The following is a 24,070-nucleotide window of genomic DNA, read 5'->3' on the forward strand; positions in this document are numbered from 1 at the left end:
CTGTTTCTTGCCAGTCATGTGTCTGTCTCCATTTCCTTTCTGGCCGAGGGCAACAGCATAGTCTTGCTTTGTGGCAGGGATTCAGGATATACACTAAGGAGCACAGGAACAACAGTTGTCAGAGGATGACGTGTCAAAACAGTCACAAAGCAAAGCAACAGTGGAAGCTGCCATATTGTTTCCCTTAAATGGGACAGTATATGGGTGCGAGGAGGCTGACACTTGTTAAACACCCCAACAGCATCGCTGCCTTAATGGGTTTGGCCTATATATTATACATCAGTCACTGTTGCTAACATGATGATATCACATTATCTGGAGCAAACTTAATACAGAGGTAAAATCCCATAAAAAAAAAAGTAAAAAAAACAGTCTGGACTGATTCCCTCCGATCTGACGGCATTTACTTTCCCTTTAAAAAAATAGGATAGTTTTTGTGTTACGAGTATTGACCTTTCCTTAAATCACGTGGGGTAAAAGAACAAAGAAAAAGGAAATATTCTACCATGTTTTACACCGATTTCTGCTTTTAAATAACTTTTTTTTTTGTTTTGGTTTTTTTGAAAAAACAGTTTCCTCCAGTATAAAAAAAAAAAAGCACTTTTCTAGTGGGATAAGGAGGAAGGGGGTGGGCATACTTAAAGGAAAATTAAACCTTTAAAATAAGTGAATGTAAAAGTGATGAGGGGGCTATTCTAAGCACTTTTGTAATTTATATTCATTATTTATTTTGTTTTTATTCCAAGATATTAAGGGATACATGTACTGTTAATATGAATGAATTTTGTTACAACATCGCCACCTGCTGGTCAGTTTCCCACCAGTCTGACCACCAAGTAGTCAAGAAAGTTGTCAGGAGAAAGAAAGAGGCTGATGTTCTTCTGCTTAGGAATAAAATTAGAAACCTCACATCTTTCCTGGTGGGAAACTGACCAGCAGGTGGCGCTGTTGTAACAAAATTCATTCATATTAACAGCACATGTATCCCTTAATATCTTGGAATAAAAACAAAATAAATTATGAATGTAAATTAAAAAAGTGCTTAGAATAGACCCCTCGTCAATTTTATAGTCACTTAATTAAAATCGTCAATTTTACAGTCACTTAATTTAAATCTTTACTTATCCTTTAATACTACAACTGTCGCTAGGTAGGGATTCCCTGCATGTCTGTGGTGCTACATTCTTGCAACCCTGCGGAATATAGCTTAGCTTGGTGCCACGGGGCCCCACTCTGTAATGCTTGGAAATAAAATACCAATTGCTTGGAAGATGGATCAGGACCAATAGAAAAAAGACTTATAAAAAAATTCAGGGGCCACAGTGTTGAAAAGCATGTTGCTAGGGAGTAGTACTTGCTGAGCCAGGAAACCCAGAGACTGCAGCACTGCACCAGGATTCATAGTAGAGTTCACAAGTGCAGGAGGGCCCCTGGCTGCTCAGAGGCTGAATGTTGCTTTTCTGGTTTCTTCTGTCGCCTTCTGTCTCTCCCAATCAGTCCAAAGATATGATGTCTGTCAGTCCAAGGATATGATGTCTGTCAGTCCAAGGATATGATGTCTGGCCGGCAGCCTGGCAGTACTGAAGAGTTGTTCTGTGATGTGTTGTGACTCTCCCTCAGTGAACTGGTGGACACGATGCTGCTGATCCGACTGGCACCACTGGGAGTAGCGTGGCTTCCCGTTATGGTCTGGGTGAGTGGACTCATGTAGTGGGCAGGAGGGCCCCGATACTGGAAGAAATGACTCAGGGAGTCCTGTTCATCCAGGGAAGTGATGACGGATGGGCTGTAATGCTGATTAAACAGAAACAGGAAACCATCAGCTGACCCTTACAGGCCAAACTTGTGTGTACTTGCCGTTTCAGGGTTGTTCTCTTTCCCACGGCCAGGAAGGGGCGGGACTTTAATGTTTTCCAAGGCAGCATAAAGCAAGTGAAAGGAGCTGTGGACACTATAGGAAACATTGCTCCATTCAATTGCTTTAAATTCCTTCCCTTGAGTTGTACAGATTCATGTAATTGGGGGGGGGGGCAATTATTCAGAATCCAGCCCCACACCCATGTGGCCAGGGGAAGAGAACAGCCCAGGAAGAAGAGATAAACCAGAGCTCAGAGTACTTTGAATGTTACAGCTGCGGTTTACTAAGGGGCGAGTACAGGTGATCATGTATAAAAATAAGAAGAGCACTCACCGAACTGTCGGCCTGAAGGAAGGAGAACAGATCCAGCCCTGGGGAAGGAAAGTATTTTCATTTATTAGTTCAGATTTTCTCTCACCCCCAGCCTCAATCTGATCAGGTGAGTGAGCCCGATATAAGCACTACCCCCCTATATACCCTTATTCTTATATACCCTTTATTCCCCTCGGTTACCTTGGATATCAGGTGGGACACTGTAGGAGCGGTGATAATCCGGCAGAGGTAGGCTGGACAGGTAATCGCTGCTGATCGTTGCCATGGGTGGGCTCCTTAATACAGAAGATGGCTGGTGATCAACGCTGATTACCCTGAAAGGAAATGGAAATAGTAACCAGAATTCAGGTCTGTATGTTGCACCCAACCCCATTGAATCTCTCGCTCCCGTACCCTTTGGGTCCTGCAGCAGACGGGATAGCCGCAGACGTAACCGGACACTGCTTCTTGGTGGGGGGCTCATCGTCGTCCGAGGAACTGTCCAGAGTCAGATCAATCACCTCCACCTTCTTCTTTGTCTCGGGGTTGTGCTTGAGTTCGGGGGTCATGCTATAGATGGAGCTGGCTGTAAAGCAAAAGGAGGAGAGGGGGAAGTGCCATTTCATTAAAGGAGAAGTAAAAGCTAAAAGTAAGTAAGCTTCATCAGAAGGTCTATATAAATACACCAGTAAATCTCAAAGTAATGCTGCTCTGAGTCAGACTGTAGCAGACTTCCTGTTTTCATCTTAAACCTTCAGGGCTAGGGCTTGAGCATGCTCAGTTTGTTCCTCTCTCCCCTCCCTGTTGTAATCTGAGCCCAGAGCTATAAGTGAGCAGGGAGAGACTCAGGCAAGAAGTGATGGCACACCAAGCTAATATGGCAGCTGCTATCCTAAACATACAGAGACAGTGTCTAGAGCTGTTTACTCAGGCATGGTAAAGCATTCTACAGAATAAATATAGTCTTATAGCTTGTACTATTGTGGCTAAGCTATTGGCAATAAACTGCCTCGGTAGCTTTCCTTCTACTTTAATGAGGAGATTTCTGGCATTTGCATGGGATGCTCTTAACTGCCACCTTCCTTGCTGTGCCACCCAACTCACCCTCAATGCCTCCATATTGGGTCGTCTGGCAAATGTCCTGCTTCTCTCTCTTTGGTCTCATGGGGCACCAGGATCCATCTTCCATGAACTGGATCTCGTCGCAGTCCGTGCAGGAGTTGAGGATTTCCATGAAAAGGCTGCGGGAGGGAAGAGCAGGAGCCGTTGGGTTATACAAGTCTAGGAGGTGGCTCCCGGTATACAAAGTGCAGCTGTCTCTAGACCCGGCACCCACTCACCCATCAATGATCAGCGTGTCATACGGCGCCTTCTTGTCACACACGGGGCAGGTCCACGTGGGCTTCTTCTCGTTCATTTGCAGGTAGAGCGCTGCGTCGAAGCACTGCAAGTGAGTGCAGGTAATGGCTCTGCAGGGCACCGTCAAGCGCATCTTCCCCAGCTGAGGGAAGAGAAGTCTGCGTCAGGTACACTCACGAGGAAGGGTTAATCCCACAGCTTTACTCACAATAGAATATATTGCACAAATGAATGCTATTCTATCTAATGGTAACTACACATCCCAGAATCCTCGGCCAGCCAGTGCTGGGGCTCAGTGAATGTAACCCAGGCCGTAGCTTGGAATAAGCGGCAGGAATCCACTCACCGGGCACATGAGCGACACACGCAGGCTCGTTGTGGCAATTTCACTGTCAGGATCCGCCGTCAGCTTTTCCTTTACTGTTACATGAAAACAAACAGCGTTAAGCACAGCGCCCCCTGGGAGGGAACCGGGTAAGTGCAGCTCAGGGGGAGGGGAGGGTGCTAGTACCTTAGGACTGAACCAGAGGCATTTGGTACCTCAGGACAGAACCACAAACACATGGAGGGCACTAGTAAGGGAGGGAATGATACCTTAGAAAAGTACCATAAACACCTGAAAAAAGGGAGAGGACTAGTACCTTAGGACAGTAATAAAAATGTATAGAAGGGGAGATTTGGAATCTGGGGACAGAACTATGAACACACAGAAGTGAAGGCATTTGGTACCTCAGGACAGTACCATGAACACATGAAAAAATGGAATGTGCTGATACTTTAGGACTGAACTAGAAACATACGAAGAGGGTAGGGATCTGGTACCTCAGGGCAGTACCATAAACACATGGAAGGGGAGATTTGGTACCTCAGGACAGTAGTATGGACACGCAGAAGTGGAGGGATTTGGTACCTCAGAACAGAACCATAAACACATGGAAGGGGAGAGCACTAGTAAGGGAGGGAATGGTACCTCAGGAAAGTACCATAAACACCTGAAAAAAGGGAGAGGACTAGTACCTTAGGACAGTAATATAAAGGTATAGAAGGGGAGATTTGGAACCTGGAGACACACAGAAGTGAAGGCATTTGGTACCTCAGGACAGAACCATAAACACATGAACAAATGGAGGATGCCAGTACTTTTAGACAGTAGGAGGGATTTGGTACCTCTGGGAAGTAACTTAGACAGACAGAAGGTGAGACATCTGGTACCTCAGGAAAATATCTGGTATCTAAGGACAGTACCATAAACACATAACGGGGGGGGGGGGGGGGCTCTGTTAACTCAGGATAGTACCATTAAGCTCCTGGGGAGGGGAGAGGCTTATTACCTCCTGACAGGACCATACACACACACATATAGGAAGGAAGGAAGGAAGGACAGAGGGAAGGAAGGACAGAGGGAGTCTGAGCCACACTTACTCAAGGCTCTGGAATGGTCTGGGTTCCGGATTCCCTTTGCTCGGAGTTTCTGCAGTAAGGTGACGGATGTGAGTTGTTTCACCAGGTACACGGACAGAGAGTAGTTCTGCGAGGGTGAGATTAGGATATTAGATCATACTGACCGTCTATGGGCTCAGGGAATTATAGCTGAATTGTGTGTGGGTTTCCTCACTAGGGGTGCCCCATACCTAACAGAGGAGAACATTTATACGGCTCAGTGTCATAGGAGAGCCACTGAATATTTGCATAATAGAGCCGTCCCCTGCGGAATGACACCACATCCATAGGATTGCCAATGGGTAAATGCCTTAGCTCTATGTCCTGCTTGTGGGCTGTGCCCTGCCCCTCCTAGGAACCTGTATGGTTCAGCTTTTGCAGACCCGTGCCCAGCCCATCCCTGATTACCCCTAATCCAACCCACACCCGCTTACCAGACAACCAGACGTGGCATCACATGATGCACCAGTTTCACCATGATAAATTTTCCTTTACCCACAACTACCCCCCTGCAGGTTGCTCTGACTCAATGAACCACATGCTTGCCCCCAAACTGGGAATTAAGGACTAGTATCTGCTGCTCTTACACGGCCAAACTCCGAGGACCAATTCACCACAATAGTGTTGGGCGCCGTTGATGTCAGTCGGATGAGTGGCGTAACATTGATTGGTCTGTTTGGTCGTTTGGGCTCAGCACCATTCTTTGTGGGGGGTAAATAGCCCTAAAAACAGGAAACACATTGTTTTAATTACCCCCAGTCGGTGTTTGTGTGTGTGTGTGTACATATGTGTTACTAAGCACATTCCTCCTTTTACGAAGAGGCCAATAAAGTATTCACAATGCTAGCAATGCAATAGAACAATAACACCAAAAAAAAAGTGTTTTAAAGTACTGAAAATGTCATGTAGTGTTGCCCTGCACTGGTACAACTGATCTGTTTGCTTCAGAAACACTACTATAGTTTATATAAACAAGCTGCTGTGTAGCCATGGTGGAAATTGAAAAAAATGCTGTATGGTACAGGTTAAATAGTGGATAACAGCTAACACCATTATGTTCTACAGAGCTTATCTGCTATCTGCTGTGTAACCTGAGCCTTTTCTCCTTTGAATGGCTGCCCCATTGCTACACAGCAATAGGGCAGCCATTACTTTAATGGATGTCAAGAAAACCCTCTGTACAGGCTATGAGCAAACTTTACGGGCTGTTCCTGCTGAATTGTGCTTAGTACAGGGAATACCTATGCTGCCATAGTTTTATGGGATCTCTCTGTACAGACTATGAGCAAACTTAGGGACTGTTCCTGCTGAATTGTACTTAGTACAGGGAATATCTATGCTGCCATAATTTTATGGGATCTCTCTGTACAGACTATGAGCAAACTTAGGGACTGTTCCTGCTGAATTGTGCTTAGTACAGGGGAATACCTATGCTGCCATAGTTTTATGGGATCTCTCTGTACAGACTATGAGCAAACTTAGGGACTGTTCCTGCTGAATTGTGCTTAGTACAGGGGAATACCTATGCTGTCATAGTTTTATGGGATCTCTCTGTACAGACTATGAGCAAACTTAGGGGCTGTTCCTGCTGAATTGTGCTTAGTACAGGGGAATACCTATGCTGCCATAGTTTTATGGGATCTCTCTGTACAGACTATGAGCAAACTTAGGGGCTGTTCCTGCTGAATTGTGCTTAGTACAGGGGAATACCTATGCTGCTATAGTTTATGGGATCTCTCTGTACAGACTATGAGCAAACTTAGGGGCTGTTCCTGCTGAATTGAGCTTAGTACAGGGGAATACCTATGCTGCTATAGTTTATGGGATCTCTCTGTACAACCAGGCAGAGTTCATGTTACTCACGGGCAGGGGGCACAGCTTTTGATTCACTTTCACAAACAGGTTGGGGGGGAAATAGTCTTCCTGGGGACAGCTGGTCTCACACAAGCAGAACCTGAGTAAGGGAGAAAACACACGGGGTATGAATATGTAATTACAGGAGCTGCCATACTGAATTCCTTAGGGAGGCGTCGCTTTACCTTAGCTGTACTTGGACTGTATAATCACACTTTGCTCCAGGCAATATATCTCTGCAAGAGAAAATAAGCATAATTATGCCACTGATTTGGGCCACTATTTACACTTGTCTACTGTACAGCGCTGCCATTACAGAGAAATAATAGAAAACGGTTTTGTTTTATCCCTAAACTCAGTGCCCCCCCATAAAGCCTGTAAACAGGATCATGATTTTAACCCATCGATGGCCTAAAATGATAAAAGGGTGTTGCTAGGCAACACCATGTACCCATAGCATACCCATGGAACATCAATTCCACTGCCAACTATGTAGTAACTACTTTCTTGGTGGTTAAAAGGGTTAGAGGGAGAGAATGAACTCTGTTTAAACAAATCCTAACCTGCAGCCTTTGTTAGGACCAGCTCATTACACATAGGGCTTATCATTATACACGTGGGCTGGCAATTGGTTTTACTACTCAAATAGTGACTCGGCAGAACCAGACTCAGCACCTTTATCAAATCCCACTGTCTCAAGGACTAATCCCACTTCTTCTATTCCAGGGATGGAGCCTTGTTATCCAATCTGTGGTCTGACTGGCCAACTTCTACCAAGACAAGCAGAGTGCAGACCCATAGCTAGAAGGGAGTGTGATATTCATCTACTGGAAACAGCATCCCTCATCTTAACTCACAGTAGGGTAAGTTCACATGGTATGTTATTTGCCTTCTCCCCACCCTTGAATAAATAAATCCTGCTTGAATTCACTTACACAGGGAGAGGTTCCTGCCTGGCCATGGGAAGGAGAACAGCCCAGGAGCAGGGAGTATGAAGAATCAGGCAACTCCTATTGGGGCTAATATAATAGGACCCCAGTTTTCTCCCAAGACAGTGGGACTTATATTCTTTACATGAGCATGTAGTACCTACAATAGATACAGCTGCCTCTTCCCAGAGTGTTATAGTTCTGTAACGCATGTTCTGAGTTTAGATTTGGCCATCCGACCCATGATTAACAAACGTATCTCAATTACCTGGAAGTGAGGATTTGGTGGACCTGCTGCGGGGTTAATGCGAAGTTGAAGTGCGCCTCTTCAAATCTCTGGGTGTTCGTGGAGGCTGGAGAGAGAGAAGGAGTAGAAATGTACCATGTTAGTTACATAGATCACCCAAAACCATTAATCTCATTATTAAAAAATAAACCTGCTTTTGGGCTGCTCTCTTTTCCCATGGTCAGACAGGAACCCCAATTTAGTGAGTGAATTTGATCACCCCCTAGTACTTGCCCAGGTACAGATTTCTAGTTATTTGTACTTCCTGTTCCTGGGCTGCTCTCTTTCCTATGGTCTGACATGGGGTGGGGCTTGTCTTGAATGAAAGGGTTAAGGTTTCCTAATGCCTTGATCATAAAGGAGGAGGCAGAGAACTTTGATGGAACAAAAGCTCCATGGCTGCCCACAGAGATTAGTGCAATAGGGTAACACATTAATTGGGTTATGGAATATAAGACATTTGCCCAGGGGCAGTAACCCATAGCAACCAATCAGCAGGTAGAATTTACAGGTCACCTGTTTAAAAGCAAGCATTTTAAGGTTGCTATGGGTTACTACTGCTGGGCAAACTTAGTGCCTTTTATTACTATTTTCTGAGTCAAGGCAAAGCCCCGCCCTCACCAGATCATGGGAGAGAGAGCAACAAGCACAGAGGATCAGATCTGTATTAACAACAAACTCACCCAAAGTGGTGGGCTTAATGAGCTCATCATATACATCATAGAAGGGCAGCCTCTTCATCTTGACGTCCGGGTGCACTGGGTGAATGGGTGGGGTGAGGTGGGAGAGGTCAGTCTCATGTTTAGGGCCCAGCATTGGTACAGGGGGTAACATTGAGGAAGACACGGTGGGGGAGGCAGTGCTGGTGTCATAACCCATGTGACACACGGATCCCTGAGCCAGAGAATTGGCGGAAGGCAGAGCTCCCCCCGGCATGTGCAACATGGATAAGTCCGTAGAGCTGACAACCTTGCGGGGGAACCTTCTCCGGTACAACTCCTTGATCTTCATCTGGACGGCCGGGCTGCAGCCGGATCTGAGTAGGAGGAGAGTCTTGGTGAGGAGCTCGTGCTTCGGGCCACTCTTATTCCTGCCAGCGAATCCCAACAGAACCTGCAGCTCTGACACTCTAAAGCTCAGAACCATGTGCTGGAGGGACGGCAAAAAAACAAGGTTACACAGTGATAAGGGCCACAGTCACAGCAAAACATCTTATTTGGGGAAGAGTTTGGGCCCCACACATAGAAGGGCTGGGCAGTGCAGCAGAGGGACTGTAAGCATAATAGGGCAAAAGGGACGTAGTAGGGCAAGATGGAGACAGTAGGGCAAGATGGAGACAGTAGGACAAGATGGAGACAGTAGGGCAAGATGGAGACAGTAGGGCAAGATGGAGACAGTAGGGCAAGATGGAGACAGTAGGGCAAGATGGAGACAGTAAGGCAAGATGGAGGCAGTAGGGCAAGATGGAGGCAGTAGGGCAAGATGGAGGCAGTAGGGCAAGATGGAGACAGTAGGGCAAGATGGAGACAGTAGGGCAAGTTGGAGACAGTAGGGCAAGATGGAGGCAGTAGGGCAAGATGGAGACAGTAGGGCAAGATGGAGGCAGTAGGGCAAGATGGAGACAGTAGGACAAGATGGAGACAGTAGGGCAAGATGGAGACAGTAAGGCAAGATGGAGACAGCAGGGCAAGATGGAGACAGTAGGGCGAGATGGAGGCAGTAGGGCAAGATGGAGACAGTAAGGCAAGATGGAGACAGCAGGGCAAGATGGAGACAGTAGGGCAGGGGTCCCCAACCTTTTTTTTACCCGTGAGCCACATTCAAATGAAAAGAGAGGTGGAGAGCAACACAAGCATAAAATAGTCCCTTGGGGTGCCAAATAAGGGCTATGATTGGCCATTTGGTTGCCCCTATGTGGACTGGAAGCCTACAAGAGGCTCTACTTGGTACTATACTTAATTTTTATGCAATTAAAACTTGCTTCCAAGCCTGGAATTCAAAAATAAGCATCTGCTCTGAGGACACAGAGAGCAACATTCAAGGGGTTGGAGAGCAACATGTTGCTCGCGAGCTACTGGTTGGGGATCACTGCAGTAGGGCATGATGGAAACGATGTGTAGACAGGCATAGCAACACTACCAGGGAAAACTCCCTGAGGGCAAGGCTACCAATTATAATACTCATAATACCACTAGATATTAAGCTCCGTGGGACAGGGTCTCCAATTATACCACTAGATTGTAAGCTCCTTGGGGCAGGGTCTCCCATTATACCAGTAGAGTGTAAGCTCCTTGGGACAGAGTTTCCCATTATACCACTAGAGTGTAAGCTCCTTGGGGAAGGGCCTCCCATTATTCCACTAGAATGTAAGCTCCTTGGGACAGGGTCTCCCATTATAAAACTAGAGTGTAAGCACCTTGGGACAGGGTCTCCAATTATACCACTATATCCCCCCCCCTACAGGCTTGTAAAGCAATAATATAGTGAATAAAGTACCCCCTTTTGTAAAATATAGGGATATTATAAGTTACCGAGGAGTTTCATGACCATATAAAAGTACGATGCCGAAGGCCGAGTGTTTTTATACTGGTCATGAGGTTACTTAGAATATCCTCATATTTTGCAACTTTATTTATTTATTATAATACACACGTTTCAGTGAGTCATGTGACAGAAATGACATCAGAACCCACCGTTTATAACTGATGACATCAGAACTCACCGTTTATAAGAATATAATTTACAAGATATTCATGGCTTTTGTGTATTATAAAGATATAATACACAAAAGCCATGAATATCCTGTAAATTATATTCTTATAAACGGTGAGTTCTGATGTCATCAGTTATAAACGGTGAGTTCTGATGTCATTTCTGTCACATGACTCACTGAAACGTGTGTATTATAATAAATAAATAAAGTTGCAAAATATGAGGATATTCTAAGTAACCTCATGACCAGTATAAAAACACTCGGCCTTCGGCATCGTACTTTTATATGGTCATGAAACTCCTCGGTAACTTATAATATCCTTATATTTTACAAGAGGGGGTACTTTATTCACTATATAAATTACAGTAGGGGGTACATTATCCACTATCTAATGACCACTGACAGCTGGAGACAGCAGGAAGGAAGTAGACAGACACACAATCAGGGTGGATTAGTCAAACTGCTAGGGGGAAAAAAAAAGTACAAGGTTCAAAACATCGCCCCCTCCAGGGCTGCTTATTGCACAATACACAGAGGCAAAGGCTTTCTCATTCACTGGTAAGTCTGTGTACTGGGTGCTTGGAGTTGTACTTTAAGCAACAGCAGGAGGGCCACAGGGTATAGAGTGGCAGTAAAGTCAGTGTAACAATTATTAACAGGGGGGAGCAGGATGGGGCTGCCAGAGAATGATGTATATACACAACAACTGTATGTATATATATATATATATATCTATATATACACTGTACCGCACATACATTATATAGACACACAGACATACACAGTGTATATAGACAACAACTGTATGTATATATGTATATATACACTGTAGCACCCATACATTATATAGACACACACGGTGTATATAGACAAGTCAGCACTTTGTCCTGTATCTGCTGACAAGTATAATACACACAGGCTGGGGGCACATATACACACAGGAGCCAATGTATTTGTACTGATACACACTGGGATATAACTCCCTGCACCTGCTCAACTTCATCTCTGGCTCTGTCAGGTAACGTGCAAGGCCTGTGCGAGGGATAATGGGAGTTGCAGGGGTGTCACATGTGTTGAGTAGCAGTTTGTCAGTGAGGGAGGGAGTGAGTGAGGCATTGAGTGAGGGAGTGTGTGTGAGTAAGTGAGGGGTGAGTGAGGGAGTGAGTGTGAGTAAGTGAGGGGTGAGTGAGAGTAAGTGAGGGGTGAGTGAGGGAGTGAGTGTGAGTAAGTGAGGGGTGAGTGAGGGAGTGAGTGTGAGTAAGTGAGGGGTGAGTGAGGGAGTGAGTGTGAGTAAGTGAGGGGTGAGTGAGAGTAAGTGAGGGGTGAGTGAGGGAGTGAGTGTGAGTAAGTGAGGGTGAGTAAGTGAGGGGTGAGTGAGAGTAAGTGAGGGGTGAGTGAGGGAGTGAGTGTGAGTAAGTGAGTGTGAGTAAGTGAGGGGTGAGTGAGGGAGTGTGTGTGAGTAAGTGAGGGGTAAGTGAGGGAGTGTGTGTGAGTAAGTGAGGGGTAAGTGAGGGGTGAGTGTGGGTGAGTAAGTGAGGGGTGAGTGTGGGTGAGTAAGTGAGGGGTGAGTGTGGGTGAGTAAGTGAGGGGTGAGTGAGGGGTGAGTGTGGGTGAGTAAGTGAGGGGTGAGTGAGAGTAAGTGAGGGGTGAGTGAGTGAGTGTGAGTAAGTGAGGGAGTGTGATTAAGTGAGGGGTGAGTGTGTGTGAGTAAGTGAGGGGTGAGTGAGGGAGTGTGTGTGAGTAAGTGAGGGGTGAGTGTGGGTGAGTAAGTGAGGGGGGAGAGTGGGTGAGTAAGTGAGGGGTGAGTGTGTGTGAGTAAGTGAGAGTAAGTGAGGGGTGAGTGTGGGTGAGTAAGTGAGGGGTGAGTGAGAGTAAGTGAGGGAGTGAGTGAGTGTAAGTGAGGGAGTGTGAGTAAGTGAGGGGTGAGTGTGGGTGAGTAAGTGAGGGGTGAGTGTGTGTGAGTAAGTGAGGGGTGAGTGTGGGTGAGTAAGTGAGGGGTGAGTGAGGGAGTGTGAGTAAGTGAGGGGTGAGTGTGTGTGAGTAAGTGAGGGGTGAGTGTGGGTGAGTAAGTGAGGGGTGAGTGTGTGTGAGTAAGTGAGGGGTGAGTGTGGGTGAGTAAGTGAGGGGTGAGTGAGGGAGTGTGAGTAAGTGAGGGGTGAGTGTGGGTGAGTAAGTGAGGGGTGAGTGAGAGTAAGTGAGGGGTGAGTGAGGGAGTGTGAGTAAGTGAGGGAGTGTGATTAAGTGAGGGGTAAGGGAGTGTGTGTGAGTAAGTGAGGGGTGAGTGTGTGTGAGTAAGTGAAGGGTGAGTGAGGGGTGAGTAAGTGAGGGGTGAGCGTGGGTGAGTAAGTGAGGGGTGAGTGAGAGTAAGTGAGGGAGTGAGTGAGTGTAAGTGAGGGAGTGTGAGTAAGTGAGGGGTGAGTGAGGGAGTGTGAGTAAGTGAGGGGTGAGTGTGTGTGAATAAGTGAGGGGTGAGTGTGTGTGAATAAGTGAGGGGTGAGTGTGGGTGAGTAAGTGAGGGGTGGGTGAGTAAGTGAGGGGTGAGTGAGGGAGTGAGTAGGAAGTGAGTCAGGGGGTGAGTGTTGAGTGAGGTAGTGTGTGTGTGTCAGTTAGTGGATGAGTGAGGTTTTGAGTGAGCGAGGGAGTAAGTAAGGAGTGAGTGAGGGGTGAGTGAGGCAGTGTGTGTGAGTAAGGGGGTGGGTGAGTGGGGGGAGGCTGTTGGTGAGTTGGAGGGGGCGGGACTATGAGGGCTCTCTATACACTGACACACACACAGTCAGTATGACACACACACACGAGTGTATTAATAAACAGAGAGTAAATGGATATACAGACAATACACAGTGAGTATGAGACACACTCGGGGTCAGATGATGGCGCTGCCGACCCCACACAACCCCCAGCTGTAGGGCCGATCTGCGCCGCTTTTCGCTCCTCTCCCCGCGCTCTGAGCCGCTCCCCGGGGCCCCTGTACCTTCAGCTCCGCCAGTTCCGCCATCTTGGGACATGGCTCTGAGACTGGAGATCCAGGGAGTGGGGGGAAAGAGCCAACCCGGCGGGGAGCGGGAGGGACACAGACTGGAGGCCACGGCTCTTTAGGGGACAATTTGTGGGGTCACATGTGCTGATTAGGGAACTATACGTCTATATGTCATTGTACTGGGCCCGTGCTGCTCATTCCTGTCAGTGTCGCGGGGTCAGGGCTGATGTGACTTTACTGACTTCTGACAATTAAAGTGCCCGCGTGATGCTGAGTGTTCCCCGGGGCTCAGTACGAAATCATCTTATATTGTACTGACACGTGACATGGCCTCTCATATTGACCTGTGTATTAGCAACATCATTTATACTGACTGGAGCCCAACAGCTTGCAATCGAAAAGTAGGAGTATGACACATAGGGGCACATTTATCAAAGGTCGAGGTGACGTTTCAAAGTGAAAAACCTCAAATTTCGAGCTATTTTTTGTGTACTTCAACTCACTAGGGAATAATCATACTTCGATTCGAAGTTTACAAAAACGTAAAAATTCGAATTTTTTTGAAGTACTGTCTCTTTAAAACTTCGACTTCAACCATTCGCCACCTAAAAGCTGCTGAAGTGCTGTTTTAGCCTATGGGGGACCTCCTAGAACCTGTATGGAGCCAATTGGGGGAGTTTGGAAGGTCGAAGTTAAAAAACTTCAAATCGAAGTACAATTGTACGATTCAAAGTAAGCCGAATTCGGCCCACTTCAACCCCAAAAAAACTTAGACCTCCATTCAATTGGTCTTTTTGAATTCGAAGTTTTTTTCGACCTTTGACAAATATAGGGTAAGAAGATGCAAAGCAACTGGGCCATTAATTCTACGTTGGGTCAAATCCAGCCCATTGTCCTCTAGAAAGGCCTAAACCCCACTATAAATGTTGGGGCCACTTGCACTGGAAGATGCCATTCAGTTTTGCATAATTTAAAAAGGGGCTGCTAAGGTCAAGTCGTATATAATGTCTGGTTTAAAGGGCGGTTCACATTTCAGTTAACTTTTAGTAGGTTATAGAATGGCTAATTCTAAGCAGCTTTTCAGTTGGTCTTCTGTGAAGATGTGGAATTGTCTCCCTGAATCAGTGGTACAGGCTGATACATTAGATAGGTACAAGGAAGGGTCAGATGCTTTATTCACCAGTAGCTCCTCCCAGCAGACAGGAGGGAGCCAATGAGATTAGAGGAGGGAAAGGGGTGTTACAGGGAGAGCTGGGAAGTGAATCAGGGGTACAGGCTGATACATTAGATAGGTACAAGGAAGGGTCGGATGCTTTATTCACCAGTAGCTCCTCCCAGCAGACAGGAGGGAGCCAATGAGATTAGAGGAGGGAAAGGGGTGTTACAGGGAGAGCTGGGAAGTGAATCAGGGGTACAGGCTGATACATTAGATAGGTACAAGGAAGGGTCGGATGCTTTATTCACCAGTAGCTCCTCCCAGCAGACAGGAGGGAGCCAATGAGATTAGAGGAGGGAAAGGGGTGTTACAGGGAGAGCTGGGAAGTGAATCAGGGGTACAGGCTGATACATTAGATAGGTACAAGGAAGGGTCGGATGCTTTATTCACCAGTAGCTCCTCCCAGCAGACAGGAGGGAGCCAATGAGATTAGAGGAGGGAAAGGGGTGTTACAGGGAGAGCTGGGAAGTGAATCAGTGGTACAGGCTGATACATTAGATAGGTACAAGGAAGGGTTGGATGCTTTATTCACCAGTAGCTCCTCCCAGCAGACAGGAGGGAGCCAATGAGATTAGAGGAGGGAAAGGGGTGTTACAGGGAGAGCTGGGAAGTGAATCAGGGGTACAGGCTGATACATTAGATAGGTATAAGAAGGGGTTGGATGGTGTTTAGCAAGTGAGGGAATACAGGGATATGGGAGATAGCTCATAGTACAAGTTGATCCAGGGACTGGTCCCATTGTCAGTTTGGAGTCAGGAAGGAATTTTTCCCCCTCTGAGGCAAATTGGAGAGACTTCAGATGGGTTTTTTGCCTTCCTCTGGATCAACTGGCAGTTAGGCAGGTTATATATAGACTTAAAGGATCAGTAACATCAAAAATATTCATTAGTATACCACGACAAAGAGCCACCAAGACTAATTCAACTTTAAAATTGCACAGCCTTTGTTAAGAAATAACTTACCGAAATTCCACTTGCGCTCCTTTTTAGAAAAGGCGATCCGGTGGTCCATAGTGCGGCGCTCGATTTCTCCTCCCTGCCTTCCTTATAGGAGATAGCCAGGGAGGAGAAATTGAGCGCCGCACAATGGATCATCGCCATGTCGCCTTTTCTGGAGAGGAGTTTCGGTTATTTAGAAGTTATTTCTAAATAAAAGCTTTGCAATTTTAAAATTTCATTTGTCTTGGTGTTTTTTTCTAATGTATACTAACATTTTTTATGTTACTGGTCCTTTAAAGGGGTGGTTTGCCTTTAACTTAACTTTTAGTATGTTATATATTAGCTAATCATAAGAAACTTTTCAATTGGTCTTCTTTATTTATTTTTGATAGTATTTGAAAGATTTGCCTTCTTCTTCCGATTCTTTCCAGCTTTCAAATGGGGGGTCACTGACCCCCATCAAAAAAGTATGCTATTAGGCTACACGTTTATTGTTACTGCTACTTTTTAATTACTCAACTTTCTTTATCACATTACAAGTTAATTAAACAACCCCTTTAAGGTTCAACTTGATGGACGTGTGCCTTTGTTCAACCTAACTTACTATGTTCATTATTTATCATTTTTAATTATCTGCCTTTTTATACGTCTGACTCTTTCCAGCTTTCAAATGGGAGGTCACTGACCCCATCTAAAAAAAGGCTACAATTGTTACTTTGTATTACCCATCTTTCTATTCAGTCCCACTCCTATTCCAGTCTCTTATTCAAATCAATGCATGGTTGCTAGGGGAATTTGGACCCTAGCAACCAGATGGCTGAATTTGCAAATGGGAGAGTTGCTGGATAAAATGCCAAAATAACACAAAAACCAAAAATAATAATAAAAAATGAAAACCAATTGCAAATTGTCTCCGAATATCCCTCTCTACATCATACTAACAGTTAATTTAAAGGTGAACAAGGAACACTGCAGGGGAAAATATATCTGAGATATGGAAGGCACTGAATTTAGAAATATGAGAACAAAGCACTTGAGCTGCCGATTAGCCGAGCAATATGAGGACAGGAGCGCACGCAGATGAATAGGAGGACTTAGCAATTACACTGTGTGAGGGGATGGGAGGTGATAGGCTAATACAATGTGTGGGGTTATGGAAGGACACTACAGGCTGCAGCAGCGCAGAGAGATCTCATGTCTGTGGCCACTAACCAGCAGCCTTCCAACTAGTAATCCCGTGCCAGATCAGACGAGACACACAGAAAACAGGTCAGGAACGAGGAAGAGTTCCACCCTCAGCCCTAATACACTGCCATGGAACTACTAACCCCATAATAGCTTCTGGGGGGCATACAGGTCACCCCACAATAAATACTGTTCAAAGGGGTGGTTCACCTTTAAGATAACTTTTAGTATGTTATAAACAGCTAATTCTAAACAACTATTCAAATGCCTGTCACTTTTTATTATGCATAGTTTTTGAATTATTCTCCTTCTGACTCTTTCCAGCTTTCAAATGGGGGTCGCTGACCCCATCTAAAGAAAAAAACAAATGCTCTGTAAGGCTACAAATATATTGTTATCGCTACTTTTTCAGGCTTTCTCCTCTTGATATTTCAGTCTCACACACAAATCAATACATGGTTGCTAGGGTCACCTGGACCCTAGCAACCAGGTGGCTGAAACTGCAAGCTGGAGAGCTACTGAATAAAAAGCTAAATAACTGAAAAACCACGAATAAAAAACAAATTGAAAGCCAATTTCCGATTTTCTCATAATATCGCTCTCTACATCGTACGAACAGTTCATTTAAAGGGGAACTATTGTGAAAATTAAAATTAAATATATGCTTCCTCGCATCAAAATAAGAAACTTTCTAAATATAATCAATGAAAAATTCTGCATTGTTTCTGAATTTTTAATTGATTGTATTCAGAAGGTTTATTATTTCAGTATGAGGAAGCATATATTAAATTTTCATTTTCGTGATAGTTCGCCTTTCAAGGTGAACAACCCCTTTAAATTAGCCGTTGGCTGGCAGGGGATGCTGGAAGCTGGTCCTGGACATCTGTCTGCACTAGGGCATCTCTCTATCTCTTTATGTGTCATATATAGAGAGAGAGAGAGAGAGATTATAGACAATTATATTATAAGATAGGATGGGTGTATATAGGAGCAGCACCGGTCTATAGAAGCTGCTGGTAGTCAGGCTGGTCACATGGTGTGAAGGTGATACAATGTAACAGCGGAGAGATCCAGTTCCACTGATACAAATAACTGGATATTATATAAGAGTTATATAATGTAACTGATATAATGTAAGAGTGCTATAATATAACTGATATAATATAATAGTGATATAATGTAACTGATATAATGTAACCGATATAATATAACAGTGATATAATATAACAGTGATATAATATAATAGTGATATAATGTAACTGATATAATGTAACTGATATAATATAATAGTGATATAACAGTGATATCATATAATAGTGATATAATGTAAGAGTTATACAATTGATATAATGTAAGTGATATAATGTAAGAGAACTAACAGCACAGACTTCCCCCCAGGCACACACAGGGTTACTCTGCAGCGCTGCAGCAAGCACAGGGTTAAGCCGGCCCCGGGAGGAGCCTTTGTTCGGATCATGAAGCCGCCTAAACTATAAAGAGCCAGGATACATTTATACGTCCAAAAAGCCTATTACCGGCTCCTCTCCCCGCAAAAGCAGCCCGGCGCCTCTGTAGAAGTTTCCCTGTCGGGGTGCAGGGAGTTGCAGGGGGTTGATGAGAGGACTAATGATTGTACTACTCACCCCCAGCAGCACAAGCAGAGCTTCAGTCAGGAGGGGGCATCCAGCACACCATCCCCCCACTCAGGACCAACGTGAGATCCACGGTGCAGGCGATACACCCCTAATACACAGGGTACTGGGAGTTGTTCCGGGAGAGCGGGCTCTAATAATCCCGATTGCTGCCCGACTTTCACTTTATGTGAGTGAGAATGAGGAAATACACAGCGCGCTCAGGCTGCCCCTAGCGGACACTGGCGGGACTGCACGGGCTGCAATGGGTTTTGTTTCACTTCCCCGAAGACATGTGAGTGTGGATCCTGTGTAAATACTCCTGTCATGTATGCTTCCAGCTGAACTAATAGCAGCCTTAAACCACCACCTTTCAGTTACACTTTATAGAGTGGCCATTTCTAAGCAACTTTTCAATTGGTCTGCATTATTTATTTTATATAGTTTTTTAGTTATACACCTACTTCTGCTGCCACTTTCCAGCTTTTCAATGGGGGTCACTGACCCTATCTAAAAACAAATGCTCTGTAAAGGCTCTTACGGGCGTTTGTTTGTGCGCTCCCCTGCGTTGCAATTTCTTCTGTTCAGCCGAAGGGGAGCGCAGGAGTAGACGCACTCAATTATTGTGAAGGGGGCTGTACTCACACAGACGCATGTATGCGCCGAACGCAGGTTGGGACGCAGCATGTTTTATTTTACCTGCGTTCGGCGCATACATGCGTCTGTGTGAGTACAGCCCCCTTCACAATAATTGAGTGCGTCTACTCCTGCGTTCCCCTGCGGCTGAACAGAAGAAATCGCAACGGAGTGAAGCGCACAAACGCCCATGTGTAAAGTTCCCATAGACGCAAAGATTTCTCTTGCCAAACGACCGATTTTAGCGAAGTCCGACCAATCCTTCAAAAATTATCGTGCGGTTAGTGGGATTGGAACGATCGTACATCCTACGATTTTTCGGCCGACATCTGTCCATATGATCGTTCCGAGATAATCGTGGTCTCACGATGATGATCGGATCTTTCAAAAATCTCAACATCTATGGCCAGCTTAAGAGCCCTAAGGCTGCAAATTAATTTTTATTGCTATATTTTATTACTCATCTTTCTATTCAGACACTCCCCTGTTTATAATCCTGTCTCTTATTCAAATCATTTGGACAATAGCAACCAGACTGCTGAGATTGTAAACTGGAGAGCTGCTGAATAAAAAGCTAAACAAGTCAAAAACCACAAATAATAAAACATGAAACCCAATTGCAAATTGTCTCAGAATATCACTACATCATACTTAGGGCTCTTACACATGAGCGTTTTTACCTGCGCTCCCCTGCGTTCCGTTTTTCGGCGTTCAGCCGCAGGGGAGCGCAGGAATAGACGCATTTAATTATTTCAAATGGGGCTGTACTCACACAGGCGCATGTAGGCGCCGAACGCAGGAAAAATGCAGCATGTTGCGTCTCAACCTGCGTTCGGCGCCTACAAGCGCCTGTGTGAGTACAGCCCCATTTGAAATAATTAAATGCGTCTATTCCTGCGCTCCCCTGCGGCTCAACGCCGAAAAACGGAGCGCAGGTAAAAACGCTCATGTGTAAGAGCCCTTAGGGGCAGATTTATCAAGGGTCGAAGTGAAAATTAGAATTAAAAAAAATAGAATTTCGAGCTATTTTTTGTGTAGGGAATAGTTCAAATTCAATTCGAATTTGAAAAAAAATCGAAAATTTGAATATCGAAATTAATGATTAAAAAATTTCAACTTCGACCATTCGCCATCTAAAACCTGCCAAATTGCTGTTTTAGCCTATGGGGGACCTCATAAAACCTATTTGAAATCAATTGGTGGACTTTGAAAAATCAATGTTTTTTTAGGAAAAACTTTGAATCAAATTCGATGGAATACGATTCGAATTCGAATGAACCTACGAACGGCCTATTCATCCGTAAAAAAAATTTAGATTTTTTTTTTCAATTGGTCTTTTTTTATTCGAAATTCGACCCTTGATAAGTCTGCCCCTAAAAGTTAACTCAAAGGTGAACAACCCCTTTAACTGTTAGAAGGTGATGGGAGTTGAACGTATTATGAGCCAACAAGACATAAAGAATGCAGGCTCGTAGGAACGTGGGGTTCTCTGCAGCTCCGTGGGGTTTCAGAAAGTGTGAGCCCAGGGCAAATCTTCTATAGTTACAGGCTGCAAGCCCCTATACACCTTGTATTACAGCCCTTACGGCGTTTGAAGTTGCGCTCCCCTGCGTTCCGGTTTCATGCGTCCAGCCACAGGGGAGCGCAGGAGTAGACGCGCTGAATTCTTTTCAATGGGGCTGTATTCACACAGATGCATGTAAGCGCCGAACGCAGGTTGGGACGCAGCATGTTGCATTTTACCTGCGTTCGACACTTACATGCGTCTGTGTGAGTACAGCCCCATTGAAAAGAATTCAGCGCGTCTACTCCTGCGCTTCCCTGCAGCTGAGTGCATAAAACCGGAACGCAGGGGAGCGCAACTTCAAACGTCCATGAGTAAGGGCCCTTAAACATCAGCAGAGGACTTCTGTTTAAGACAGGGGTTGTTAACCTTTAAATGAATGTTTCATGTGATGTAGAGAGGGATATTCTGAGACAATTTGCAATTGGTTTTCATTTTTTATTATTTGTGGTTTTTGACTTATTTAGCTCTTTATTCAGCAGCTCTCCAGTTTGTCATTTCAGCCATCTGGTTACTATGGTCAATATTCCCCTAGCAACCATGCATTGATTTAAACAAGAGACTGGAATATGAATAGGAGAGGCCTGGATAGAAAGACGAGTAAGAAAAAGTAGCAATAACAATACATTTGTAGCCTTAAAGAGCATTAGGTTTTTATATGGGGTCAATGACCCCCATTTGAAAGCTGGAGATGAGAGAAGAAGAAGGCAAATAATTGAAAAGCTATTAAAAATAAATAATGAAGACCAATTGAAAAGTAGCTTAGAATTGGCCATTCTATAACACACTGAAAGTCAACTTACGGGTGAACCACCCCCATATAGAGCAGCTCAGCAAGCCCCTCCACGGACCTCATCTATTAAACGCTGCCCAAAATCCTCAATCCCTTCCATAACTAGTTGCCAGTGTATGGGACAGTGTCATAACCAGAAGTTAATGGGACCCACAGGAAAATAATTGAGGGCTCCCCACATATCCAGAGGTTGTCCTTTGTTCTCAATATATGTTGAAATTGCCCACTAATTAGTGCCCTATGGGGCCCCCTATACCTCCTGGGCCCCCTCCTGCTTCCTCTGTAGTTAAGCCCCTATGGGGCCCACCCTATTGATATTTGGATGAAAAGCAGACAGATAACTACTGGGCAGGCTAGAAACTTCAATTAGATGAGGACCATATGTGAACCTCTCTTAAACTGCCCATAGATGCAAACAGTGTCGGACACCAGGGGCCCAACATAAACCCTTAGACCAGGGGCCCACTCTAAGTATTATTTTCTTCTTCTCCTCACTCAACCTCTATTCTCCTATTCTCTTTTCTTTTCATACTATAACTTATTATTCCATCTATTTAGTCTCTTTATTCTCATAGAAATAGGGAATGACCATGAAATAGGCCACATTTTTAGAAGCAGGAGGGGTCACTGACACCTGGGCCCACGGGCGTTTTCCTGATATCCCTGTGGTCCAACACTGGATAGTTCGAATCCTCGAATGATCCGAATTATTGGACTTCCGCGTCTCCCGACCTGCCACTAACCATTCAGATCAAATAAAGTAGAAAAAGAACAGATGAGCCGATGTTCTGCCCCTGACAGCAATCGTACGAAAGTTATGTCCGACAAAGCTGGTGACAGTCTCCCACTGAAGATCGGCAATACACGCAGAGATATTATCGGCAGCCGACAGAAATTTTCTAATCTGTCCGATCGGCATTGCCAGACACTTCACACAAAATCCAAAGATCATACGAATCCAGGATCGGATCTACATACCTCCCAACATTTTGGAAGTAAAAAGAGGAACAAAAAAATTTTTTCCGCACGTAGCGCAGCATTTTTTTTGACAACACCCTTTCTGTGGCCACACCCCCTAATTACCATGTTTGTTTTACAAAATTTGGCAGGTTATGAAAGTTTGAAAATATTTCTCCTTATCTAAACTGTGTTTTTGTGTCTCAAAATTGTTACAAAGTATCTTATTTGCACCTGTTAGCTGTTCTGGGCTCTCTGCTAAAAGCCAATTAAGCGAGAAACTTTGTTTCTTTTTCTGGCTGTTCAGTGCAGAGAAAAGAGGGACTTTCCAGTACAAATGAGGGATGAGCTGTCAAAAGAGGGACTGTCCCTCCGAAAAAGGAACAGTTGGGAGGTATGGATCTATGCGTCTATGGCCAGCTTTAATGGGTCTCTTTATGAGCCAGTTAGTTGTCAAATCCACTCATTTAGCAACATTGCTAAGGGCTCTTAACAGACGAGTGGTTTTACCTGCGCTCCCCTGCGTTCCGGTTTCATGTGTTCAGCCGCAGGGGAGCGCAGGAGTAGAAGCGCTGAATTCTTTTCAATGGGGCTGTACTCACACAGACGCATGTAAGCTCCGAATGCAGGTAAAATGCAACATGCTGCGTCCCAACTTGCGTTTGGCGCTTACATGCGTCTATGTGAATACAGCCCCATTGAAAAGAATTAATCGCTTCTACTCCTGTGCTCCCCTGCGGCTGAACACATGAAACCGAAACGCAGGGGAGCGCAGGTAAAAACGCATGTCTGTAAGAGCCCTAAATGGGTCTTCCTTTATGACCCAGTCAGTTGCGAAATTGGATCCACTCATCCACTCATTTAGCAATATTACTAAACCAGCAGATCTTAAATAATTGGAGAGTCAAGGTGCAACTGCCCCAGGCTTCTGCACAAACCCACGATTAATTCATTCCTTAGGCATTTTCAGAACCATATTTATCAAATGGTGAGATCCAACTTTCACCCATTAATAAATGCAAATCTAAAAATCCAATGGGAATGAATAGAACATGGGTGAGGTTTTTTTTATTTACTTAGCTTTAAACTCTGCCCCCTATATGTCCACCCTTGCCCACAGAGCTAACAATCAGAAATCATATGGGAGCCAGTAAAACACATATGTGCACAAAGGCACATTTTTTTTTCCCCCAAAAGTTTTAGTTTTCCCCATAATTCCATGGTGGCCTACTGGTTAGAAATGGCAAATTCAGCTGTGCACTTTCTCTTGGACAAAAGGTCTAGTGGTGGCATAAATGTATCTGGTTCCCTATTCCCCTGTGCATAAGAGCTTGCAATCTAAAGATGCAGTGAGATATTGTACTGATGTGCCTACTGTATCCCCGGACTCCAGGGGTGTAACTACAGAGGAAGCAGACCCTG

The 24,070-nt window shown here is 44.9% G+C and overlaps 1 protein-coding gene across 2 annotated transcripts; it reads right to left on the minus strand.

The window, feature by feature from the left end:
- Window positions 1-1,108: 1,108 nt before the first annotated feature.
- Window positions 1,109-18,878, minus strand: pias3.L (protein inhibitor of activated STAT 3 L homeolog). 2 transcript variants are annotated; one of them, NM_001092609.1, is given in 14 exon segments: window positions 1,109-1,794; window positions 2,192-2,229; window positions 2,372-2,505; window positions 2,585-2,756; window positions 3,275-3,411; window positions 3,511-3,671; window positions 3,876-3,949; window positions 4,952-5,057; window positions 5,557-5,691; window positions 6,833-6,923; window positions 7,009-7,059; window positions 8,021-8,105; window positions 8,722-9,187; window positions 18,711-18,878. In NM_001092609.1, coding segments are annotated over 13 exon segments (1,902 nt in total). In that variant the 5' UTR covers window positions 9,185-9,187; window positions 18,711-18,878; the 3' UTR covers window positions 1,109-1,539.
- Between the last annotated feature and the right edge of the window lie 5,192 nt (window positions 18,879-24,070).

The sequence above is a fragment of the Xenopus laevis genome, chromosome 8L (assembly GCF_017654675.1).
Source record: "Xenopus laevis strain J_2021 chromosome 8L, Xenopus_laevis_v10.1, whole genome shotgun sequence".
Taxonomy (NCBI): domain Eukaryota; kingdom Metazoa; phylum Chordata; class Amphibia; order Anura; family Pipidae; genus Xenopus; species Xenopus laevis.